Source organism: Astatotilapia calliptera, chromosome 7 (assembly GCF_964374335.1).
Source record: "Astatotilapia calliptera chromosome 7, fAstCal68.1, whole genome shotgun sequence".
Lineage (NCBI taxonomy): Eukaryota > Metazoa > Chordata > Actinopteri > Cichliformes > Cichlidae > Astatotilapia > Astatotilapia calliptera.
In genome coordinates this window covers 5,025,909-5,047,807 of record NC_137428.1, presented here as the reverse complement: position 1 = coordinate 5,047,807, position 21,899 = coordinate 5,025,909, and the positions used below count along the sequence as shown (strand labels likewise).

At 41.4% G+C, this 21,899-nt stretch overlaps 1 protein-coding gene across 2 annotated transcripts; it reads right to left on the bottom strand.

Moving 5' to 3' along the window:
• Positions 1-13,479: 13,479 nt before the first annotated feature.
• LOC113027228 (carbohydrate sulfotransferase 6-like) lies at positions 13,480-16,155 on the bottom strand. Of its 2 annotated transcripts, none has more exons than XM_026176849.2 (2): positions 15,967-16,155; positions 13,480-15,609 (listed from the first exon to the last, which is right to left on the bottom strand). In XM_026176849.2, the coding sequence occupies exon 2, from the start codon at positions 15,523-15,525 to the stop codon at positions 14,287-14,289; it is 1,239 nt and encodes a 412-aa protein (XP_026032634.1). In that variant the 5' UTR covers positions 15,526-15,609; positions 15,967-16,155; the 3' UTR covers positions 13,480-14,286. The 2 variants fall into 2 exon arrangements, with proteins under 2 accessions (XP_026032634.1, XP_080160200.1); XM_080304074.1 differs by having other exon boundaries at positions 16,037-16,149.
• Positions 16,156-21,899: the final 5,744 nt, after the last annotated feature.

Below are 21,899 nucleotides of genomic sequence, written 5' to 3'. Positions count from 1 at the left end.
ATGTTGTTAACACAAGCGCCCCACCTGTATTAGCAATGAAAGCTTGCCGTGACCTTAACCTGGTAAGGATCGTGATGGCAGTGACGGAGGAAAGAGGCAAGACAACCAACAGTTCACAGGCAATACTAGACGAATATGCAGACGTATTCAAAGGGATAGGAGAATTTCCTGGTGAATGCAGTTTCCATGTAAATCCAGACGTTGCACCCACAGTCAGCCCACCTCGTCGGATTCCCATTGCTCTGCGAGCCCGACTCAAAGACGAGCTCGACAACATGGAAAGGAACCAAATCATATGCAAGGTCACAGATCCTACGGACTGGGTGAATGCACTTGTTGTCGTGGAAAAACCCAAGACAGGCAGACTCAGAGTATGTCTGGACCCCAGACCCCTCAACAAGGCTATACAAAGACCCCATTACCCTCTACCCACCTTGGAGGATGTCACCACAAAACTTGCTGGGGCCAAGTATTTCAGTGTTTTGGACGCCAGATCAGGCTACTGGGCCATTAAGCTAAGCCACGAATCATCTCTGTTAACCACATTTAATACTGTGTTTGGCAGGTACCGCTTCCTCAGGTTGCCATTCGGCATAATCTCAGCTCAGGATGAGTTCCAGCGACGCGTGGACGAGACCTACGAGGGCCTGAGGGGCGTGGCAGCCATTGTGGACGACGTACTGGTCTTCGGAGAAACCAAACAGGAGCATGACGACAATCTGAGGGCCATGCTGCAGCGCAGCAGGGAGAGAGGTGTAAAACTGAACCCTGACAAGTGCACCATCTGCGTCAAAGAGGTCAGTTACTTCGGTCACACATTGTCACACGAAGGACTGAAACCAGATCCACAAAAAGTAAAAGCAGTCCAAGACATGGCGCCCCCACAGAACAGGGCAGAATTGGAAACAGTGCTGGGGATGGTTAATTATCTAGCAAGATTTGCCCCACACCTGTCAGAGATAAATGCTCCGCTCCGCCAGCTGTTAAAGCAGGACAGTGAGTTTGTATGGGACAAGAACCATGACAGAGCCTTTCAACGAATGAAGGAGCTGATCACTAAAGAACCAGGCCCAGTTCTCTCCTTCTTCGACCCCAAGAAAGCGCTACGACTCCAGGTCGATGCATCCAAAAGTGGCCTCGGTGCTGTGATGCTGCAGGACGGCAAGCCAGTTGCCTACGCATCCAAGTCACTTAACAGCACTGAGCAGAACTATGCCCAAATAGAAAAAGAGCTGTATGCTGTTCTCTTTGGTTGCAAGCGGTTCCACGAGTACATGTACGGTCGACATGTGACCATTGAGTCGGACCACAAGCCACTTGAGTCCATACTCAAAAAAACACTAGCATCAGCACCACCACGGCTACAGAGGATGATAATACAGCTGCAAAAGTACGACATCAGCATCATCCACAAGCCAGGGAAAGACATCCCGGTAGCCGACACGCTCTCCCGGAAATCCATAGAGTTTCACGACAAATCACTATGTGACGGGATGGATGCGCAGATCCACTCAGTCCTCAGCAACATGCCTGTCAGTGATCAGAGACTCTCAGAGATAAGAAACGAAACAGCCCAAGATCCTCAGCTCAACAGCCTGAGACGGACCACATTGAGTGGATGGCCTGATAAACGGTCTCAATGTCCGCCTGACATCCAGGAGTTTTGGAACCACAGGGATGAGATCTCACTGATAGACGGGATCATGTTTAAAGGAGAGAAAATGATCATCCCAAAAAGGCTCAGAAAGGACATGATAGAGCGGATTCATTCCAGCCATATGGGTATAGAAAAGAGCAAAAACAGAGCCAGAGACCTTCTGTTTTGGCCAGGCATGGGAAAGCAGATTGAGGAAGCAGTCGGAGCCTGCAGCACATGCCAGGAGAGACAAGCTGCTAACCCCAAGGAACCCCTGTTGTCACATGCAATACCAGAACGACCGTGGCAGGTCATAGCCACCGATCTGTTCACTTGGAACTCGGAAGACTACATCATCGTGGTAGATTACTACAGTAGATTCTTCGAGTTGGAAAGACTGCGCAGCTGCACTGCAGAAGCAGTGATCCACAAACTAAAGTCAGCCATGGCTAGGCATGGTATTCCAGAGTCGGTGATTAGTGATAACGGTCCGTGCTATGCTTCGAGTAAGTTTCAACAGTTCGCAAAGTCATGGAGTTTCACCCACACCACTACTAGTCCCCATTACCCACAGAGCAATGGTCTAGCCGAGAAAACAGTCCAGACAGCAAAGAAACTTCTGGACAAGGCCAAAGCGGAACATAAGGATCCCTACTTGAGCCTATTAGAATACCGGAACACCCCCGTGGACAACTTAAAGTCGCCTGCACAACTACTCATGAGCCGGAGACTTCGCTCCATCCTCCCTGCAACACCAAAACAGCTGGAACCCCAAGTAGTTTGCCAGCAAACAGTGCGTGAGAGGAGAGAGGTCTGCCAGCAGCGCCAGCAGACTTATTTCAACAAAGCCGCCCGACCTCTGCCTCAACTATGTCCTGGCACACCGGTCCGGTTCCGGCAACAAGACGGTTCCTGGAAGCCAGCTGTGGTCACAAGTTGTGCCGACACGTCCAGAAGCTACAACATAACCACAGATACAGGACAAGTTTACCGGCGTAACCGCCGACACCTCCGCAGAAGCAGGAACAGCGTAGGAGGTGAGGAGTTCATTCAACCAACAGGCATCAGCGATGACAGCCCTGTGGTATCTCAGCCCCCGCCTGTGGAGCCCCCTGATAAAGACATTACAACACCTGGATACACGACTCGTTATGGGCGTGTTACCAAACCAAGACAGGTCTTGGACCTGTAATATTGTAAAGGGTGCAGGCGGATCGCTGCCCTAGAAAAAAAAAAAAGGGCTGTTTATATGTTTGTTGTTCCAATGATGTCACTAAATGCATCTGTTTATTATGTTTGTGATATAGCCAGTATTGAGTCGAATGCTATGTTATCAATGGATGTGCTCAGGATGTTATTCCTGTAATTTCAGTTGCCTTAGAAATTTTACAAGCCTGAGTTGTGTTTTTTTTTTTTTTTAAGAAGGGAGATGTAGCATGTTGACCTATGTTTGTATCAGCCACTAGATGGCACTGTGTCGCTGCAATGTGTGTAATTCACTGACGAGCAAGAAGCTCCAGAGAAAATGGAGAAGTAGACGAAATAAAGTGGAATCGGAGCAGAGATTGGTGTGTGCGTGCAGTTAGTATGAAGCTCGGTATACATACAAAAACAACACATGCACCACTGTTTTACACCTTTTAGTTTAGTTGTTGTTCAACTGCTCATCAGTGGGATGTAGTGGTGTGACTTTGTGTGGGCACAAGAGGACTACCTAGTGCAAACAATATACATGGATACAGATGTGCACAATGCAACCAGAGGAAAGGCAGACTATTTCTTTTTTTACATATATATGCCAAGATACCTGTGTTTGGAAAAATGAACAGTGAAAACATAGCAAAAAGAAAAACAGATCCTTCAGGCTTGCTGGAACAAAATAACTGATGTTTTATTTGCAATGTATTTCATGAATTATTTTGTTGTTACATGTTACTTTTATGTGAAATCAATAAACTGTTATTTAAGCAATGGCATCAATTTTATTTTTTAAAAACACACAAAACATTGAATTTGTGTAGAACTTATTTACATGGTATTTAAAACTCCATGCCTAGCATACTGATATACATTTAGACAATAACACAACTGAATGAAGAAAATGACAAATGGTATTTTTGATGTTACAAAAGCACAAAGTCACTTATGATTTTAAAACGATTTAGTGATTTACTTTATAATTTTGATAAACAATTTTGTTGAATCTGAATAGTAATATAGTAGTATAATTAAAAAGTATTAACATTCAACATTTACAATGAATTTGAATTATCAGTAACTTAAACTCAACTATCAGCACTCAAGTACCAGTTCTGTAATTAAGTATTGTCAGCTAAGAAGTCCATGTTGCAATAATGCGGCTAACTGTGGACTGGTGTATGTTAAATCGGTGTGCCAGGTCCCGCTCCTTCAAACCAACTGACAGGAAAACCAGGAAAAGGAAAAAACTCGTCAATTGGCTGTAGCAGCTGCCTCTGGAAGGTGAAAACAAAAGGGAAAATGTTACTCCTTAAGCTATGAACTAGTAAAATTATGCTTTTCTTGGCTAAATGTTTTGTAATGGTTATGCATACCATACTGTACCATGGGGTAAACAATGAGGTGCTGTAGTACACAGGTGTATGTATGTAGGATACTGAGTCTAGCATACATACACCTGTGTATGTATGCTATTGTACATTATGTAATGTTATTGTACATAAATACAATAACATTACACCTCTAGTTCTAACTACCAACAAACCCATAACCTACCGTTGATGTGCGTGCAGGTGTCAACACTTCTTCGTTCCGATTGGCAGCTGACTTGGCTCTTGAAACCCGGATCATTTTATAGCTGCAAGGCTCAATCAAAAACCAAAATGCCATCAAATGAGCATAGCTTGGAAATCTATTCACGAGAGAGACATACATCGTGTCAATCATTAATTAACATCCAACATTGGCATAAAATAAACTGTGACAAATATGCTAATGGTATGCTGTATAAAATAGTCTGATTAAGAGTCTATTTGGTGTTGTATTTTATCTGTAGCATTAGGATATCGTTTAAATACTAAAGCATCTACATGAAACGTACAGTCAGCAGAGAAAAAGTAAATTTCTATTGTGTTTCATTAAGACTTGTTACACCCCGGCCTAGGCAACCGGAGTGCAACACGAAAAAAGTAAAAATAAAGAAAAAAAAAAACACACAAAAAAACCCCCCACTAAAGCTCACCACCAAAATCCCAAAACGAAAGTATCGACAAATCTATTTACAGCTATTTAAAACAAACTATTTATTTACAACAAAACACCAAACTATTTACAACACGGGGGAGATCGCGACCATGACACACTGAAACACAGGGTTTAAATACCTAGAGGGAGCAATCAGGAAAATGGACAACAAGAGGGAAACACAGCTGGGGCAACTCAGAACTGACGAGACAGGGAAACGTAATCTGAAAACACTAAGATAACACAGACTTTCAAAGTAAAACAGGAAACGCATAACAGAAAACAACACACTGACAACACCGAAACGTAACAGACTGGAAACACTTGAAATTTAACTGATGGTGACCTTGGTATATTTTAAACAGTTAGCTTGAATAGAACTTAGGTGTACCTGGTATAGAATCGGATGTCAGTGTTGGAGCCAGCAAAAAGCTGTAACCCAAATTCTCGCTGGACACGTAACTCCTGTATTTCCTTCCTCAGAGTCTCCACGTCTTTGAACAGGTCTTCTGCAGCTGATGCAGATACTGTATGTCCAATGCAGACGGCTCGGGGACTGAGCAGTAGTCATGATCTCTTGTAAGACGTACTAGTTCAGGGCGTCGCTCCGTTCTCTCCCAAACACTACGCCGCGGTGGTTCAACTTTATAGCCATTCCACTCAAAAAGTGTTGGTACAGCACCTTTAATAAGCCGCCTTCGACCATCGAGGGTTGTTGGCTCTATGAGTTGATCACTGGCAAAGTGTCTGCAGCAGAGCCTGGTGTGAGAGGTAATCGTGAAATGATCCCGGCGTATGTTTACCAGCCATTGTCTTCTCAAGTCGGAATGGGTCGGAAAGCCATGAAAACTTAGTATGCCGTTAAATTTGGCTGAAGCCGAACAAAATAAGACACAGCAATGCTCGGAGTATTTCTTCTCCTGTTTTTGAAAATGTTCTGTTTTAAATACTTTCCTTTTTATACTCATTCTGAAGGGACATTAGCATAGCTACCGACAGATAAACAAACATACCGGAAACGCCCAAGCGGTAGTATTTGGAAACGGAAATACGTCACATGCCCTAGTGCAAGTAGTCCATTCTACACTGCAATCATCGAGTCCATCCTCACCTCCTCCATCACCGTGTGGTACGCTGGAGCCACTATCAGGGACAAACAGAGACTGCAGCGTGTTGTGCGCTCTGCTGAGAAGGTGATTGGCTGCAGACTCCCATCTCTGCAGGACCTGTACACCTCCAGGACACTGGGGCGTGCAGCTCGGATCTCAGCTGACCCTTCTCACCCTGGACACAGTCTGTTTGACCTGCTCCCCTCAGGCAGGAGGCTCCGGTCCATTCGCACCAGAACCTCTCGCCATAAGAACAGTTTCTTCCCCTCTGCTGTTGGACACATGAACAATAAACGTACGACTGTTCCCACCACTAACACATGACCCTACGCTGTGTTCACTGCATCATTCCATGTTTGGCACTGATCACCACCTGCACTCATGTATATATCTTTCTACGTAGCACTTTTAATTCTTATTCTTATTTTTATTTTTTCATGTCTATTTAAGCGTAATTTATGACAGTATGTTTGCACTGAAGCACCGCAGCAATTTCCTAATGTTGTAAACCTGCTCAACATTTGGCAATAAAACCCTTTCTGATTCTCTGATTGTATTTTCATTTATACTATTATGTTTTACTGCAGGCAGAGGTTTTTCTGTGTGGAGTTTGCATGTTCTCCCCGTGTTTGTGTGGGTTCTCTCCAGGAACTCTGGCTTCCTTCCACAGTCCAAAGACATCCACTTAGTGGAGATAGGTTAACTGGAAACTCTAAATTGCCCATAGGTGTGAATGCGGGAGTGAATGTGAGCGCGAATGGTTGTCTATGTCTATGTGTTAGCCCTGCCTCTGTCCAGGGTGAACCCCACCTCTTACAGCTGGGATAGGCTCCAGCGCCCCCCGCGACCCTGAAAAGGATAAGCGGAAGCGAATGGATAGATGGATGTTTTACTGCATATTTATTGACAGCATTATTAATTGGCTTTGTTCACACTGTTGCAGAATTAACGCTGTTTTTTACTTATAACAAAAGAAGTTCAACTTTAAAAATAACATCTTAACCGGTAATAAGAGTCACCTGTAAGAAGTGCCATATCTAATCCCTGTCACCTCAAAAAAGAAAAAAAGTACTACCAAAGGGAGGAAAATGAATGTCTGGACTATATTCAAACAAATTATAGAATTCACGTGTCTGCAACACTGTGTGCTTCAGGTCCCAGAATAATACTGGGATTTTCATAAAACAGAGCACAAATGAACTGAACCGAGCTTCTTTTTCACCGAAGTGTGCACAGAGTGAGGGACTTTGCTCTATTGAATGTGTAACAAATAAAAGTGAAATGTCTGTAAATACAGCTATCAATTAATCTTATCTTCCTTCTTATTCCTATACAGTTTCTGACTGACTTGTCTTACAGAGTGAAATAGAAACAGAATGCAAACATGTAATAATGAGTTATTCTGTACTTGTTATTCTGTCATAATGAATCATTACACTGACTGACACATTTCATTAATGCTGGTGTCTTGACAGACAGAAATTACATGTTTGTGTTGCACAAAGGGCACTTTAAGAGCAATTTAAGAGCCTCAGACACTTAAATGGAGCCAGGATGCAATGCAATTAAGAGCTTAGTGCTGGTCTAAGAAAGGGCAGGTAAACTAACCCATGTTGGGAGACTTTAGTCGATCACATCTAGAAGTTTTGATGCGTCACTTCTGGTGGGAAATATCTGAATTAGTGAATTTTTGGAAATGATATCCAAATTCAAGAGTTTGATGAAAATAATTCATATTTTATTAAACTTTATAAAACAATCCACAATATTTTTTGAAGGAAAATGTCCTTCACTCAAATGTTTTCCCTCCACTCAAATGAAACATTCTTTGTCAATAAGCTTTTGATGAACTCGTGAAAATAAAATACAATTTTAAAAAGCCTTTGCAACACTTTCCAGCAAATTCATACATACAGACCAACAAGCTCAAGTAAAACAAATCAACATGTATTTCTCACTGTCCGTGCCGGAATACCGCCCGTAGAGATGCCAAAGCCAGAGGTGGGAAGTAACAAAGGGCAAATACTCCATTACTGTACTTAAGCAGAATTTCCAGGTATCTATACTTTACTTGAGCATTTCTTTTTCTGGCAACTTTTTACTTCCCACATTTCTGCACAAATATCTCTCGGCTACCTTCTACTCCATGTAACAGGAGAGGAACAAGACAGGTTGTATTTAAAGGTAAGGACTGCTCAAGAGCATTAAATAAACTGTAAAGTTAAATATTACACATCAGTTGCTCATTTTGTAAATCAGATATTTGATCTGTATGATATGCAGTTATGTTTTTTTTCCCTTTTGTTAAACACCCTGCAAAACAAACTGAGCTTTATAGTTGCTTGTGATATTCCGAGGTTGCAGGAAAACCGGTTCAGTGCTGAATAAACAGGTTAGTTTGCTGTGCTGTGGTGGGTGTACTATTTTTCTGTGTAGGTGGTTTATGATTACAGTAATTTGGTACATTATTTAGACACGAGTCTCTTGTGGAATTTTCCTTCAAAAAGTGCTACTTTTTAACTTTGTGTGTGTTATTATTATTACTATTATTTATGGTGTATCTATATTGAAGAAAATCATGAGATGACTGTTATTTAATGTTTGATTTGTAGTACAAAAAACATGGCATCCATCCATCTTCTTCCGCTTATCCAATTCAAGGTCACCGGTGGGAGGCTGAAGCCTGTCACAGGGTGAAAAGCGGAGTACAGGTCTGTCGGAGGGCTAACACAGAGACAGACAACCATTTGTTATCTAAAATCATGGGGAACATTGACTGTGTGGATCATTATTCATCCAACAATTAGCATATCTCTGTCATACTCTCTCTGTCGTACTTACAAAAAATACATATGAAGATCTAGTGCAAACCATCTATGCTGTCTTCAGTGTGCTGGTTCAGCGTATTCTTGAATCCTAGTCTGTACAATTGGCCTCCTCAACACAGCCTCTGATTGGCAGCTACAGGCTGACCTGGGTAAACGGCTAAAGTTCCCACAGTACATTGTAAAAACATCTCTCCAGACATGATCATTATGTCTGAGGCCTCAAAACATCTGATCATAAAGCAGTTAATGCAGTACTTTTGTTAAAAATGGGATTGTTTCTGTCGTGCATTTCAATGATTTTATAAAAGTCAAAAACGTCTTTCAGAAACACAATGAGCAAATTCAGACCTGTCTTCATTCTGGTATGATCTAGTGATTGGGGGGCTTTCCTGCAGTCTGGGTGAAAGATGGGCTGATCCTATATACAGTATCCAGTATCGGTCCGATCCTGACCTAAATTACTGGATCAGATATCGGCGAGAAATAAAAAATCAATTAAATATCACAAAAGCGCCTCACAGAACGTCCGACATGGCGTAACCCAGCTAGTGACCTTAGCACGTCGGAGCAGCAGCTGTTGCGTGCGAGACCTGTCGGCGGACTGGAGTTGCTTCACAATGAAGGCATCTGGAGCCTTGCACAGGAAAAACGTTTCTCCCACAGAAAACGCTACATCCAGATGAACAGAATCAACTTTCGGAGATTTACTTACCTGGATGATAGAGCATGCATCAAGATGACCATACAATGGTTAGACTCACGTCTTGAAACTTGAAATGTCTGAAAATACAGCCGTTGATAAATCCATGTTAGTGTGTTAGATTAATGCCTGAATGTTGCAATGCGCCATTTAAAAAAAGAACAGATTTACACACATGGCGCATTAACATAGTTACTGGGAAGGCTCATGATCTCATGCAGCAATATCCTAATGTTGTAAACCTGCTCAACATTTGGCAATAAAACCCATTCTGATTCTGATTCTGATTCTAAATAATGTCTTGTGTTGTTCTTCTGCACAGGGGCGCTACCAAGTTTGCTGACCACCCCAGTGGCCCCCTCCTTGACAAGACAGTCCTAGGTTGGCAAAAATGTTAATAAACGCGAGCACAAAAGAGAGGAAGGCACCCTAGTTGAAACATAAGCTTGTTATTTGTTCCTGCATTAAAGCATATTCTTAGCAGATCATCCAGCGACTGTGGTGTTGCAAGAATTTGCCCCACTTCATAAATCTTTTTTTTTTTACCCTTGTGTTTCTTCTTCCTTTCTTTCTGTGTTTCTATTTTTCTCTTCTTACCCCCCTAATTCCAACGTGAACCGTAAAACCTTAGCCCTAGACCATGAGTAAAATTAAAGCTCTAAATCTTACAACATTTTTTACTCAAATCTTAAACTGGTGTGAATAAAATACCCAATAAATTATGCATATGCTATATTAAGGGAACATCAGTAAACTGCTCAAACAGAAAAAATGGGTAAAAGAAAAGACAGAAAGGAAATCCCTTGCATGGTATTTCCAAGTTTGTTTGTTTAGTTTTTTTTTGCTGTGTGTTAGGAAAGATTATTTCTGTTGCATTTACAGTCCAATGAGTATTAAAAAAGTAGTTTTATTGTATTCCAAAACTAAACAACTATTCCAGGTTCTTCCTTAGTTTCACTGAATATCGAGCTAACAAAGATGAGGAAGGATGACAAGATGATACTTATTAGTGACTCAGCCAGTGGATGGTACTACAATGCAAATTATCCTTTGATGAGAAAAGCTGCTTATCACCCCCTTAAAATGTGAAGTCAACAAGGTTCCTAACAATAGACTAAAATACACAGGAGTACTTGTCATTATTTATTGCTGCCAATAGTCAGGAACAGTTTCTGACTGATTCATCTTACAAAGTGAAATAGAAACAAAAAGCTCAGATATAGAATCACAGACAAGTCTTTCACACAGTATAGAAAGATATTTTACTGCAGTGGAAAAACCTTCCCAGATAACTAATAATAGCACACATTACTCTACAGTAAACCTCATTCTCTCACAGTGAGTCGCTGTACTGACTGACATTTATTCTATACTAATAACTGCCTTGTGTTCAGTTGTTTCACTCTTCAGTATGGGAAGCATCATGCCCAAGGGCAGCCAGCAAACAAACCGCCAACGTTCTAATCAGTAGATAACATGCGCTATGTCCTGAGCTACAGCGCTTCAGCCACCCCTGATAATAGAAACATATTTATTCAATCCAAACCTTCTTTGTTTTGTCTTGAGTGATACTTTGTATCATTACTTTTGAGACTCTGAGAATGTAGGTTAAAAGTTGCTGAAATTCAGAATCAGTTAATGCAATACTTTTGTTAAACACCTTTATCTGAAAGTCTGTGTTTCAATCACAAGTGGATTCTTTAGTTTAAAATCCATAGTGATGGCGTACAGAAGTAAAATTACAATAATTATGTCACTGTCTAAACACTTGTGCATGTAACTGTATCCTGCATATGTTAGAAACACCCACTTTGGACAACTTACTACAGATATACATAGATTTTACAGTATATGACAAGTACTGGCTTTCTAAGACAAGCATGCATATTCCTGTAACTCCATTAAATTTGTTTTTCTTTTTTCACGGTAAGGATTAATAGATGAGCCATATTTTGCTGTAGTGTGTGATACATATGAGGAAACATGACAAGTGACGCCAAAAGCAGCAAACCTGTCTACAGCAAAGTCTGTCATGATAAAGTGGCAAGTAGCGTTACTACTCCCTCTTGTGCTGACAAGTTGCAATAACACCAAAAACATGAAATGGCTCTAACACACCGGCCCCTAATTGTTCTTTGGCAGAGCACATAACAATTTCACATTTCACAAAAATAACAGAGCCATTACTTCAATAATTACGAAGGCATCAAATACTTAACGAAGAAAGAACGAAACCTTTTGCAAATTAATCATCGTAATTTGTATTGACTTCAAAAAGGTGCCGAATTTTGGTCAAGAGCCTTTCAACGATCCTTGTCTTAGTTTTTTAGACCCCAGATCAAACGAGTCCTCCTTTGTCAGGATACACCTCAAGCACTTTTCAAAGGAATGTGGGGACAACGTGGTGCTTTGGGATGAACTACGCAACATCGTCTCCAGATGAAAGGCTTTTTCTTTCTTTGTTCCATTCTTGCCTTTCTTGCAACAATGGCAAATATTCTCAAGTCCATCTTTTCCAGAAGAGATGGCCCAATTATTGAATTTGTTTCCATCTTCTTAGATATTGCTCAATCCTTTTGAAAACTCCTGGTGGGAGAACTGGTTTTCCTTTCAGTAAAAGAATGATTTGGCGTAAGTGGGATATTTGTTGCGATCATCAATTAATGTAATGGGACGGTCATTCAAAATGTTTTCGCGCAATATAGTGCGTAGCCCTTTGTCGTCGTTGCATTGTCTCACTCACAGCATGACTATTTTCTTCAACCCATTTAATTAGAGCAGGTAGGCATCCATGTCAGTCAAGTCGAGCAGCCACCTCTACTTTTTCTGGTATACCGAAAAAGTAAATTGGGTGGTTGTTACATTAAAAAAGTCTAACTTGTAATTTGAACGCAATAATTTCGTGTTTCTATGAACGTAATTAAATCATGAAGGATCTGTACGAAATTCAACAACTTAATTTGTTCTTGTTGAGATGACATGATACAGTCTAGTAAGAGTGGTTAGTTGCTGAACTCATAAAATTCACAAGATCGAACGAGATCTCAAACTGCAGGAAAATCACTGGAGTTAAAAGAGGCAGACAACTACACACACACCACGTGCATGCTATTGCTATTTATTGTGGATTAACCTGTCAAGGACAAAAAAAAAAAATCTGCATCAAATACAGGAAATCATAGCTTTCCTGTGTTTCCTAGATTGTTGGCATGGTGGTTAGTGCTGTTGCTTCACAGTAAGAAGGTCCTGGGTTCAAATCTACATTCTGGCTAGTTTGCAGTGGTTTCTCTCTGGGTATTCTGGTTTCCTCCCACAATTAAAAGTCATGCAGTTATTAGGGTTAACTGGTGATTCTAAATTACCTGTGAATGTAAGTGCAAATGGTTGTTTGTTTCTATGTGATAGACTGGTGAGCTATCCAGGGTGTACCCTGCCTTGTAACCTATTGCTTCAGGGTTATTTCCCAGCCCCCCTGCAACCAGGATAAAAATAGAAGGATTGTTGAAGACCCATTCAATTTTTATGGTAACCAGGATCTACACTTTGTTGAACATTATGTAATATGAAGACAACATGTAGTATTTAAGTGACCAAGTAGTATTGGGGTAAAAGTTATTGAATACTGTTGAAATAAAATGACAAAATTGTGAAGGATTAAAATATTCCAAGAGCTCAACTTACTTCATCTAAACATGTTTCAATCGCGTTTTATGAACACAAAATGCACAGGTTTATTGAATATGAAAAAGTTGTGTTGATTTAACTCAGTTGTTTAAGTTTCTGCCAAAGCAAAACATTTGTGTGCAACCAATGTCCACTATTGAATCAAGGCAATCCAACATGGCCTTTTTTTCAGTGTACTGTGAGCTTCATGAACTACCTGTCCATTTAAGTCTCTCTGAAATGGAGAGTGCTGTGATCTTATGTGTGTGTATTTAAAACCTCAACTCTGCTGATACAAAAGAGACCCAAACCAGTGCAAAAGAGATTCAAAACCAGTGTTTTAATGAGTAGAATAAGCCATTTAAAGTTTCCATTGATTGAATAAACCTCAAATTTGAGTGCTTATCATGTAAAATATTGCAAAATATAGCAAATTTCCAAAAATGTACAAGTGAAGATATTGTTTTATTCAGAACACTCAGTCATTTAGGAAAACCAAAACTCTCACAAAGTTGTGACTGAAGTCCATCTTTAGTGTAAGTGTTTGGCAATTTTTCATGTGCTCAAAAAAATCACTATCAACATTTTCCCAGATATCACCCTAAACACAATTAATAGTAGTTAATTTACCCACTTTCTCTTACTCTGAAGAGATAAATCAACATGATTTAACATTTGCTACTCATTCAAGTCATTTCAACGTCAAGCCTAAATGTACCATCACAGATTAAATGTTCTATGATGTTTATATGTGATGTTATTCTGTCTGTGCAGACAGCAAGAGATATTTGATTTTCATTAATTTCTCAGAGTTGGTTGCTGTATTAAAAGATGTATAACTGTGAACTTGACTCATTTGTTTTCAGACTGATATCAGATGAGCAACATTTATGGCAGGTTGGTTGGTGTACTTTACAATCTCTTTTTGCAGCAATGAATAAATAAATAACTATAAGTTTTGTCTACTTATAGAGACACTTCAGGAAAAGTCATGTGATCGTGGCACGCAAACACTAAATGTACATTAACAGAATACTGTGCTGCCTTTTCACATTTCAGTCTTCTTACAGTGTCCGTGCTTTAAAAATGGACATTATGACAGTGTTCTCTGTTTTTAATAGTCGTACCCTAATGTAGTTTTTTGTGCGGTCCATCTGTCAGAAAGTCTTTGTCATTCTTGTTGTAACTGTTGTCCATGTGCTGTGTTTTATCAGGTGACCAGCTGAGCTGTTCTTGTGGTACCAGCAGATCTACGTAGAGATTCTTCTGCTCTATTTCACTGTTTACCATCGTGTACCCGAGATAAGACATGGCCTCTTCACACACTTCCTGTACTCGTTTGACCGTGTTGTGTGGCAGCATGGTGCGCCAAGCCTGAGAGATGTCAGTGGCGCTTCGCGATGTGATGTCAAAAGCCTCTTTAATGGAGCCTTTGCCTTTTCCGTGGGTCACCTGGTAGATCCATGTGGCCAGCTGTGTGGTCATCTCCAGACCTACAAACTGATACAAGGATTTGATCTCCTTGACTGGGTTGCGCGTCACATCCTCGTAGCGAACCAGTTTGTAGCGGCCTTTTAGAAACGGAGGAGGCTTCAGGACCGCCCTCTTATTGATACGCAAGTGGCTTCGACAGATCTCCTGCATGACCTGATACTGTACCTCTGCTTCATTGATGGGTTTCTGCTCCAAGACGATCGCGTTATCACTCGCTAAGTATTCAGCTACCTTTTCCTTAGACCGCATCACTCCCCGTGGGTCTCGGACCAGGTGGATGATGCGGAGATTTAAGTTTGGGTCCAGCAATAGTGGGTAGAGGGATTCTAGCTCAAAGATGCGCACTTCCTTGTACACCACATGAGAGTAAAAGCCACACACCTGCTCTACAATCTTCAGGTCCCGAGGTTTACAATTCTGTTGGCAGTGTGTCTTGTTGCTGAGCTGATTACGTGGCATGAGAGGACAGACCGGGGGTGAGCACAGAGCTCGACTGTGACTCCACATAAACAACTCTTTCTGGTTCTCTGGAAGGTAGGACTCCATCACTGAGAAGTCACACTGGAACAGGCTCCGTAAGAGATCCCTCAAGGCCATTCGAAGTGCCCGTGCACCATTTTGCCTCAGCTGGGTCCACACATGCCAGCCAGGCTCCATAAGATAGAAGACAGACGGGTGCTGACTGAATACCTGGCCCAGGAAGGATGAGCCTGATCTCCATGATGACAACAATAGAACGTGGACTTTGTCATTGGAGGGTTGTGGGTCATAGAGGCTGAGCTGCATGTACCAGCCGCTGACCAGCAACAATGCTGCCCCACATAGGATCACTTGGAACTTCATGGTGTTGTGGTTCACTCTGTAGCGCAACATTATGGCTGTGAGCTGCTGTCCAGTCAGTGGTGCTTTGTGCGAATTCTTCTCTCTTCAATCTTGTCTTAAGCCGTGTCTCTTTTGCTGCATAAAAAATACACAAATAATATTAATTATTTTTTATAAAATACCAATTTGTTTGCAAATCCTGTCTTTGCTGGAAAACCTGGCATGCCACTGGTTGTGAACCACCTTCTTAAACATTTTAAATCACATGATACAATTTTGTATATGGTGGAGAAACTAAACCGAAACGGCAAACATTAACCAGTGATACTTTTTGTAAGGGTCATTTCATCAGCACAGAATTTTAGCTTAAAAAATCTTGCATACTCCTTCTGTTTCCCTTGTTTGTCTCTCACTGTGTGTGTGTGTGTGTGTGTGTGTGTGTGTGTGTGTGTGTGTGTGTGTGTGTGTGTGTGTGTGTGTGTGTGGTTTTACCACAAAGGTCTGCTACCCAGTACCCAGTTGGAATTAAAGTTTATCCAGTATTCTGGGCTGTAGAATCTACCGTAGCATCGCAGAACAGAGCGTGTCCACAGTCCTTTGAGTATCCCAGGGGAGCTCTCCTCTCCTTCTCCGCTTCCTCTGTCAAATGCTGCTGCTCGGATAATTATTTTCTTTAGTCCCCGGGCGTGTAAAAAGCGGAGATTTTGGGCGGAGTCTTGCATGCACAGAGTTGACGGTGTGGCAGGGGACTGCCACAGCCGATGCTATCTTCACCTTCCGGCATAACAGGTCAGCTGGGGGATGTTCGAAAGCTGGAACAGAACTGTTAAAAAGCCGTAATTTACATTTACCCAAATGCCGACATCGTTTAAGACATTTGCTCTTTATGTGTTAATTATCTTGTGGTTCTGTCTGTGTTTTATATCTTCTGGTGTGCCAAAATATGATCATCTGCCAAACAGTAATTTCGGATGTTCCCAAAAAGCGATTGCCCGTACCTGTAAAATACTTGTTTGTTGAATTATAATATATGAAAAGTGTCTAATGCCTCACTCACGAATGGTATCAATTCATCTTGAGCTACAAACAACATTCTGGCTGCATCAGTTTTTAACACAGCAACTTTTATATATGCTCAAGAGTTAAAAAGATATTTTAACTGGCCTAAAGGGCTGGATTGATTAAATTGTAGGTACAATATCATAAAGATAGCCTACAAGTCATAAAGATAAAGAACGGGTAATGTCTTTAATTTATATATAACCTTGTGAATCCTGTTCGTTATTTAACAATATGAGTAAGACATTACACACACACACACACACACACACACACACACACACACACACACACACACACACACACACACACACACACACACACACACACACACGCAAAACAAGACATTGGACATGCAAACGTAGCAGCCACGATAACACAAAAAAACAAATATATATATATATATATATTTATATTTTCCTCCCCCCCATTTCTTTGTACTTTCACGTCCATTCCGAGAATTCTGGCAATTTCCCTTAAGGAACTCGGTGACATTTGTGAGTTCTTATAAGCGATGATTATTATTTTCTCCGAGGTCTGCAGCAGATCTTATGAACTAGACCAGCAAAAATGCCACTTACTGCCGTTGGGGGTGAGTGGATGAAAACAGGACAAAGATACGGTGAAAGAGAGGCAGAGGTGAATAACCAATGATTAAATGCGTAAAGAGAGGCGTAAAAACACGCAGCGAGTGAAAAAGGTGAGTAAAGAAACAATGCGTCATGGAAATCCCCCAGCAGCCTTGACCTATTGCAGAGTAAATAGAATAGAATAGAATGCTTTTTATTGTCACTATAAACATATACAATGGTATACCCGTACCTGTAAACGTGGTATACCCGTACCGCAGACATGTTAGAAAGAAAGAAGAGTGAAGTCCATAGTTATGCAGCACTATATACAGATGAACAGTATTCAAAAATAACAAATATTCAAACATCGGGAAAAAAGTGTTATATATTTACCATTAATTAAGTATTGCACAGTAGTTATGGTAGTTTAGTGTGTGTATAGAGGGAGGTCCTTGGATTGGGTGAAGCAGGTTGAACAGGTCAACACCAGGGTGGGAGCTGTCCTTGATAGTGTTTGTTGCTCTGGTGAGGCAGCAGGATTAATACGTAAAGCTGCTGGACCAGACAACATCCCAGGCAGAGAGCTCAGAGAATGTGCTGATCAGCTGGCAAATGTTCTCACCGACATCTTCAACATCTCTCTGAGCAGTGCCGTTGTCCCCACGTGCTTCAAGGCCACCACCATCGTCCCCGTGCCCAAGAAGTCTTCTGTGTCCTGTCTCAATGACTACCGCCCTATCGCACTTACACCCACCATCATGAAGTGCTTCGAACGGCTCGTCATGAGACACATCAAGACCCTGCTGCCCCCCTCACTGGACCCAATGCAATTTGCATACCGCCATAACCGCTCAACGGACGACGCCATCTCCACTGCACTCCATCTTGCCCTGACACACTTGGACAAGAAGGACTCACACGTCCGAATGCTGTACATAGATTTCAGGTCAGCATTTAACACGATCATCCCCCAACAACTGATCGGAAAGCTGAGCCTGTTAGGCCTGAACACCTCCCTCTGCAACTGGATCCTGGACTTTCTGACCGGAAGGCCTCAGTCAGTACGGATCGGGAACTGCACCTCCAGCACCACCACACTGAGCACTGGGGCCCCACAAGGCTGTGTGCTCAGTCCTCTGCTGTTCACACTGCTGACTCATGACTGTGTAGCAACACACAGTTCAAATCACATCATTAAATTCGCTGATGACACGACCGTGGTGGGTCTCATTAGCAAGAACGACGAGTCAGCGTACAGAGAGGAAGTGCAGAGACTAACGGACTGGTGTAAGGACAACAACCTGTCTCTGAATGTTGACAAGACAAAAGAGATGGTTGTTGACTTTAGGAGGACACGAGGCGACCACTCACCGCTGAGCATCAACGGCTCCTCTGTGGAGATCGTTGACAGCACCAAATTCCTGGGCGTACACCTGGAGAAGGACCTCGGCTGGTCCCTCAACACCAGCTCCCTGCACAAGAAAGCCCAACAGCGTCTCTTCTTTCTGAGAAGACTGAGAAAGGCCCGGCTTCCACCACCGATCCTGACCACCTTCTATAGAGGAACTATTGAGAGCATCCTGAGCGGCTGCATCACTGTCTGGTTTGGGAGCTGTGCCATATCAGACCGCAAGACCCTACAGCGGATATTGGGAACAGCAGAGAAGATCATCGGGGTCTCTCTACCCTCTATTGAGGACATCTACACCACACGCTGCATTCGCAAAGCCACCAGCATTGTGATCGGACACACCCCTCTCACACACTCTTTACACTCCTGCCATCTGGAAAAAGGTACCGAAGCATTCGGGCACGCACATCCAGACTGTGCAACAGCTTTTTTCCACAAGCCATCCGTCTCCTCAGCAAAAAGGGACTGACTGATAAACACGCACACACACACATACACCAACATTATCACTCAGCTTAACTCAAATACCTCAAAACATTGAGACTGGACTGACTAACCAACACAAAGCGCAAACACACTGACCTACACCACCAAACCATCGCACACACCAACCTGTAAATGCTCTTTTGCACAATATTATTACTAGATATATTATATATTATTATTTTTTTTGCACTAACTTGTCTTGTAGCACCTTGGTTCCTGGAGGAACGTTGTTTCGCCTCACTGTGTATTTTTAAACTGTATATGGTTGAAGTGACAATAAAGTTGAACTTGAACTTGAACTTGAACTTGAACAACTGTCCATCAGGGAGGGGACAGGACAGCCCATGATGCCAAGGAAGGATTGAGGGCCACCTGATCCAGCCTTAACTCTAAGCTTTATTAAAAGAGAAGTTTTAAGCCTAATCTTAAAAATAGAGCGGCTGTCTGTCTACCAAATCCAAATGTTTTATCATTGAAACTTTTGCTCGTCTTTGGGAACCTGTGACGAATGGCTTCACTCCTTCATGTTTTCAGAGCAACATCTCGCACACACAGACACACTAAAACACACTCACATGCAGTCATTGAATGTATTTACTGTCTTGCTTTCCATACAGTAACTTCATGATTGACTGCATAGGGAACATCAGTAAATTGCACAGAAACATATAGTCCCATGAATGTGGGTATTAGGGAAATTCTTTTATTATATTGCAAAACGAAACACATATTCCAGGTTCTCTCTTAGTGGATACAGCTTTGTAGACTGGATATTCAGAGAAAGCATGAAAATAAGAATACGATATGTTTATTAGTGACTCAAGCAAACCATGGCATCCCAGTGATATCCTCTGTTAAGAAAACCTCATCATCCTTTTACAGTGTGACGCTGTCAAGGTTCTTAAAAACAGACAGGGATCCATTTCAATATTTATTGCTGTCATTAGGCCTATACAATTTTTGATTGACTCATTTTACAAAGTGAAATAGTAGTAGCAATAGTAGCTAGCACACTTCATTCTCTCACAGTGTGTCATTACAGTGAATGACACATTTATTCTATGCCAGTGTTTCTACTTCCAGGAATTGTCTGTTTGTGTTCAATTGTTTTACTCTTAAAAGGATCTTGCTCAATGATATTTGGCATATAGATCAAAGCAGCTAACGGATCAAACTGCCAACGTTCCAGTCAGTAGATTACCTTCTCTACCTCCTGAGCTAAAGCCACCCCACGTAACAGGAGCACATAACATATGTACAAACACTTTTTTCCCTTCTTTGTTGTGCCTTAAATCATAGTTTGTACGATTACTTTTGAGTGGAAACTGACTTCAATAACATATCGTTTGATTTCAAATTCACAGTGATGGTGTACGAAGTAAAGTCACAACTTCATGTCACTTTCCAAACATTTACGGATGTAAATGTATCCGACATATGCTGGAAACCGCTGCTTTGGACACCTTACTACTTTTTATTGATTTTACAGTTAAGGACAAGTACTGGCTTTCTTAAACACACTGAACAAGTAAGAGCTAATAGCAGAAAACCTGTCTACAGAAGACACCTAGTAGTCTTTAAGTCCTTAAGACACAGGGGGAAGAAATCTAGATGCCAGACCTGAGTGATGTGTCTGGCCCTTCGGTTGATTCATCTACTTTTCACTGACGCATCATCAGAAATGATTTCACTCGAACGGTCACTGTGTGGAACAGGGACGAAAGGCTGAGGGATGCCAAAAGAACTGGACTCAAAAATCAGTGACAACAGGTCTGATGGAGTGATGCATCCAAATGTGAAATTTATGATTGAAATAGTTGTCAATATGCATGGAGGAAGTTGAGAAAGGTACAGCAGTGAGTACAACAGCCATACAGTTCTGTCATACAGTCTGATCACGAAAACGTAAATACCCACATCAAGGCTTACTGCAGTAAGAACCAAGGTCAGGTTAACTATTAATTTAACAATATCTAGTGCATCTGCAGCAGTCGTGATAGCATGACACAGTGGGACACTGATTCTTAGAGCGCGTAAGTCTATGGAACGCCAGGACTGCCATAATGAATTAATTAAATACACCATTAAATAATTAATTAAATGTGGCAATAATTAATTAAAATTGGAATTAATTAATTAAATAAATAGTTATGATATATGTAATTAATTAATTATTGACACATTTAATTAATTATTTATGTATTTCACGTTTTAATTAATTATTGACACATTTAATTAATTAATTATTGACATATTTAATTAATTATTTATGTATTTCACATTTTAATTAATTATTGACACATTTAATTAATTATTGACACATTTAATTAATTATTTAATGATATATTTATTTATTTCATTTTGGCAGTCCTGACGCCTGGCTCTCATCATGAAATAATTTTATCTGTCAGCCTCACCCATCAAACTCAGGGGGCGGGGTTAACGCTGATCGAGTCAAAACCATTGCTTTGGCCTGGTGGCCATTGTTTCTAGCACACAACCGGCATGTGGAAGCTAACAGAACTGAGCTTTGAAAAACCCTGTTTGTGTGTTACCAAATACCGTTTTAATATTTTTTTAGCCGAGAATGTAGTGGTTTAATCTTCATGTGTCTGGTCGGTTTGTCAAGATACAGCCTCTTTGCAAAAGTGTTTCGATGATTTCGGAGATGTCGTCCCAGTCTCACGGCAAAGCGTGGGATAGACCCGCTCGCCTCGCAAGCAATCCCACCGACAAAGCGCAGGCCCCGGTACACAGCTGTAGTAACCCCCGCTGACTTCTTTTACTGAGGTTATATTTATCGGTGTTTTATTTCCTGATGTTCTTATGTGTCCTACGTGTTTCAGTCGCCAATTCTGAATTATAACTAACATTAAAAACATGTTTAAGGAGGAGAG

What these genes read in the sequence shown, in the direction of transcription:
- LOC113027228 (XM_026176849.2), bottom strand. Translation starts at nt 15,525, where the DNA reads ATGTTGCGCTACAGAGTGAACCACAACACCATGAAGTTCCAAGTGATC.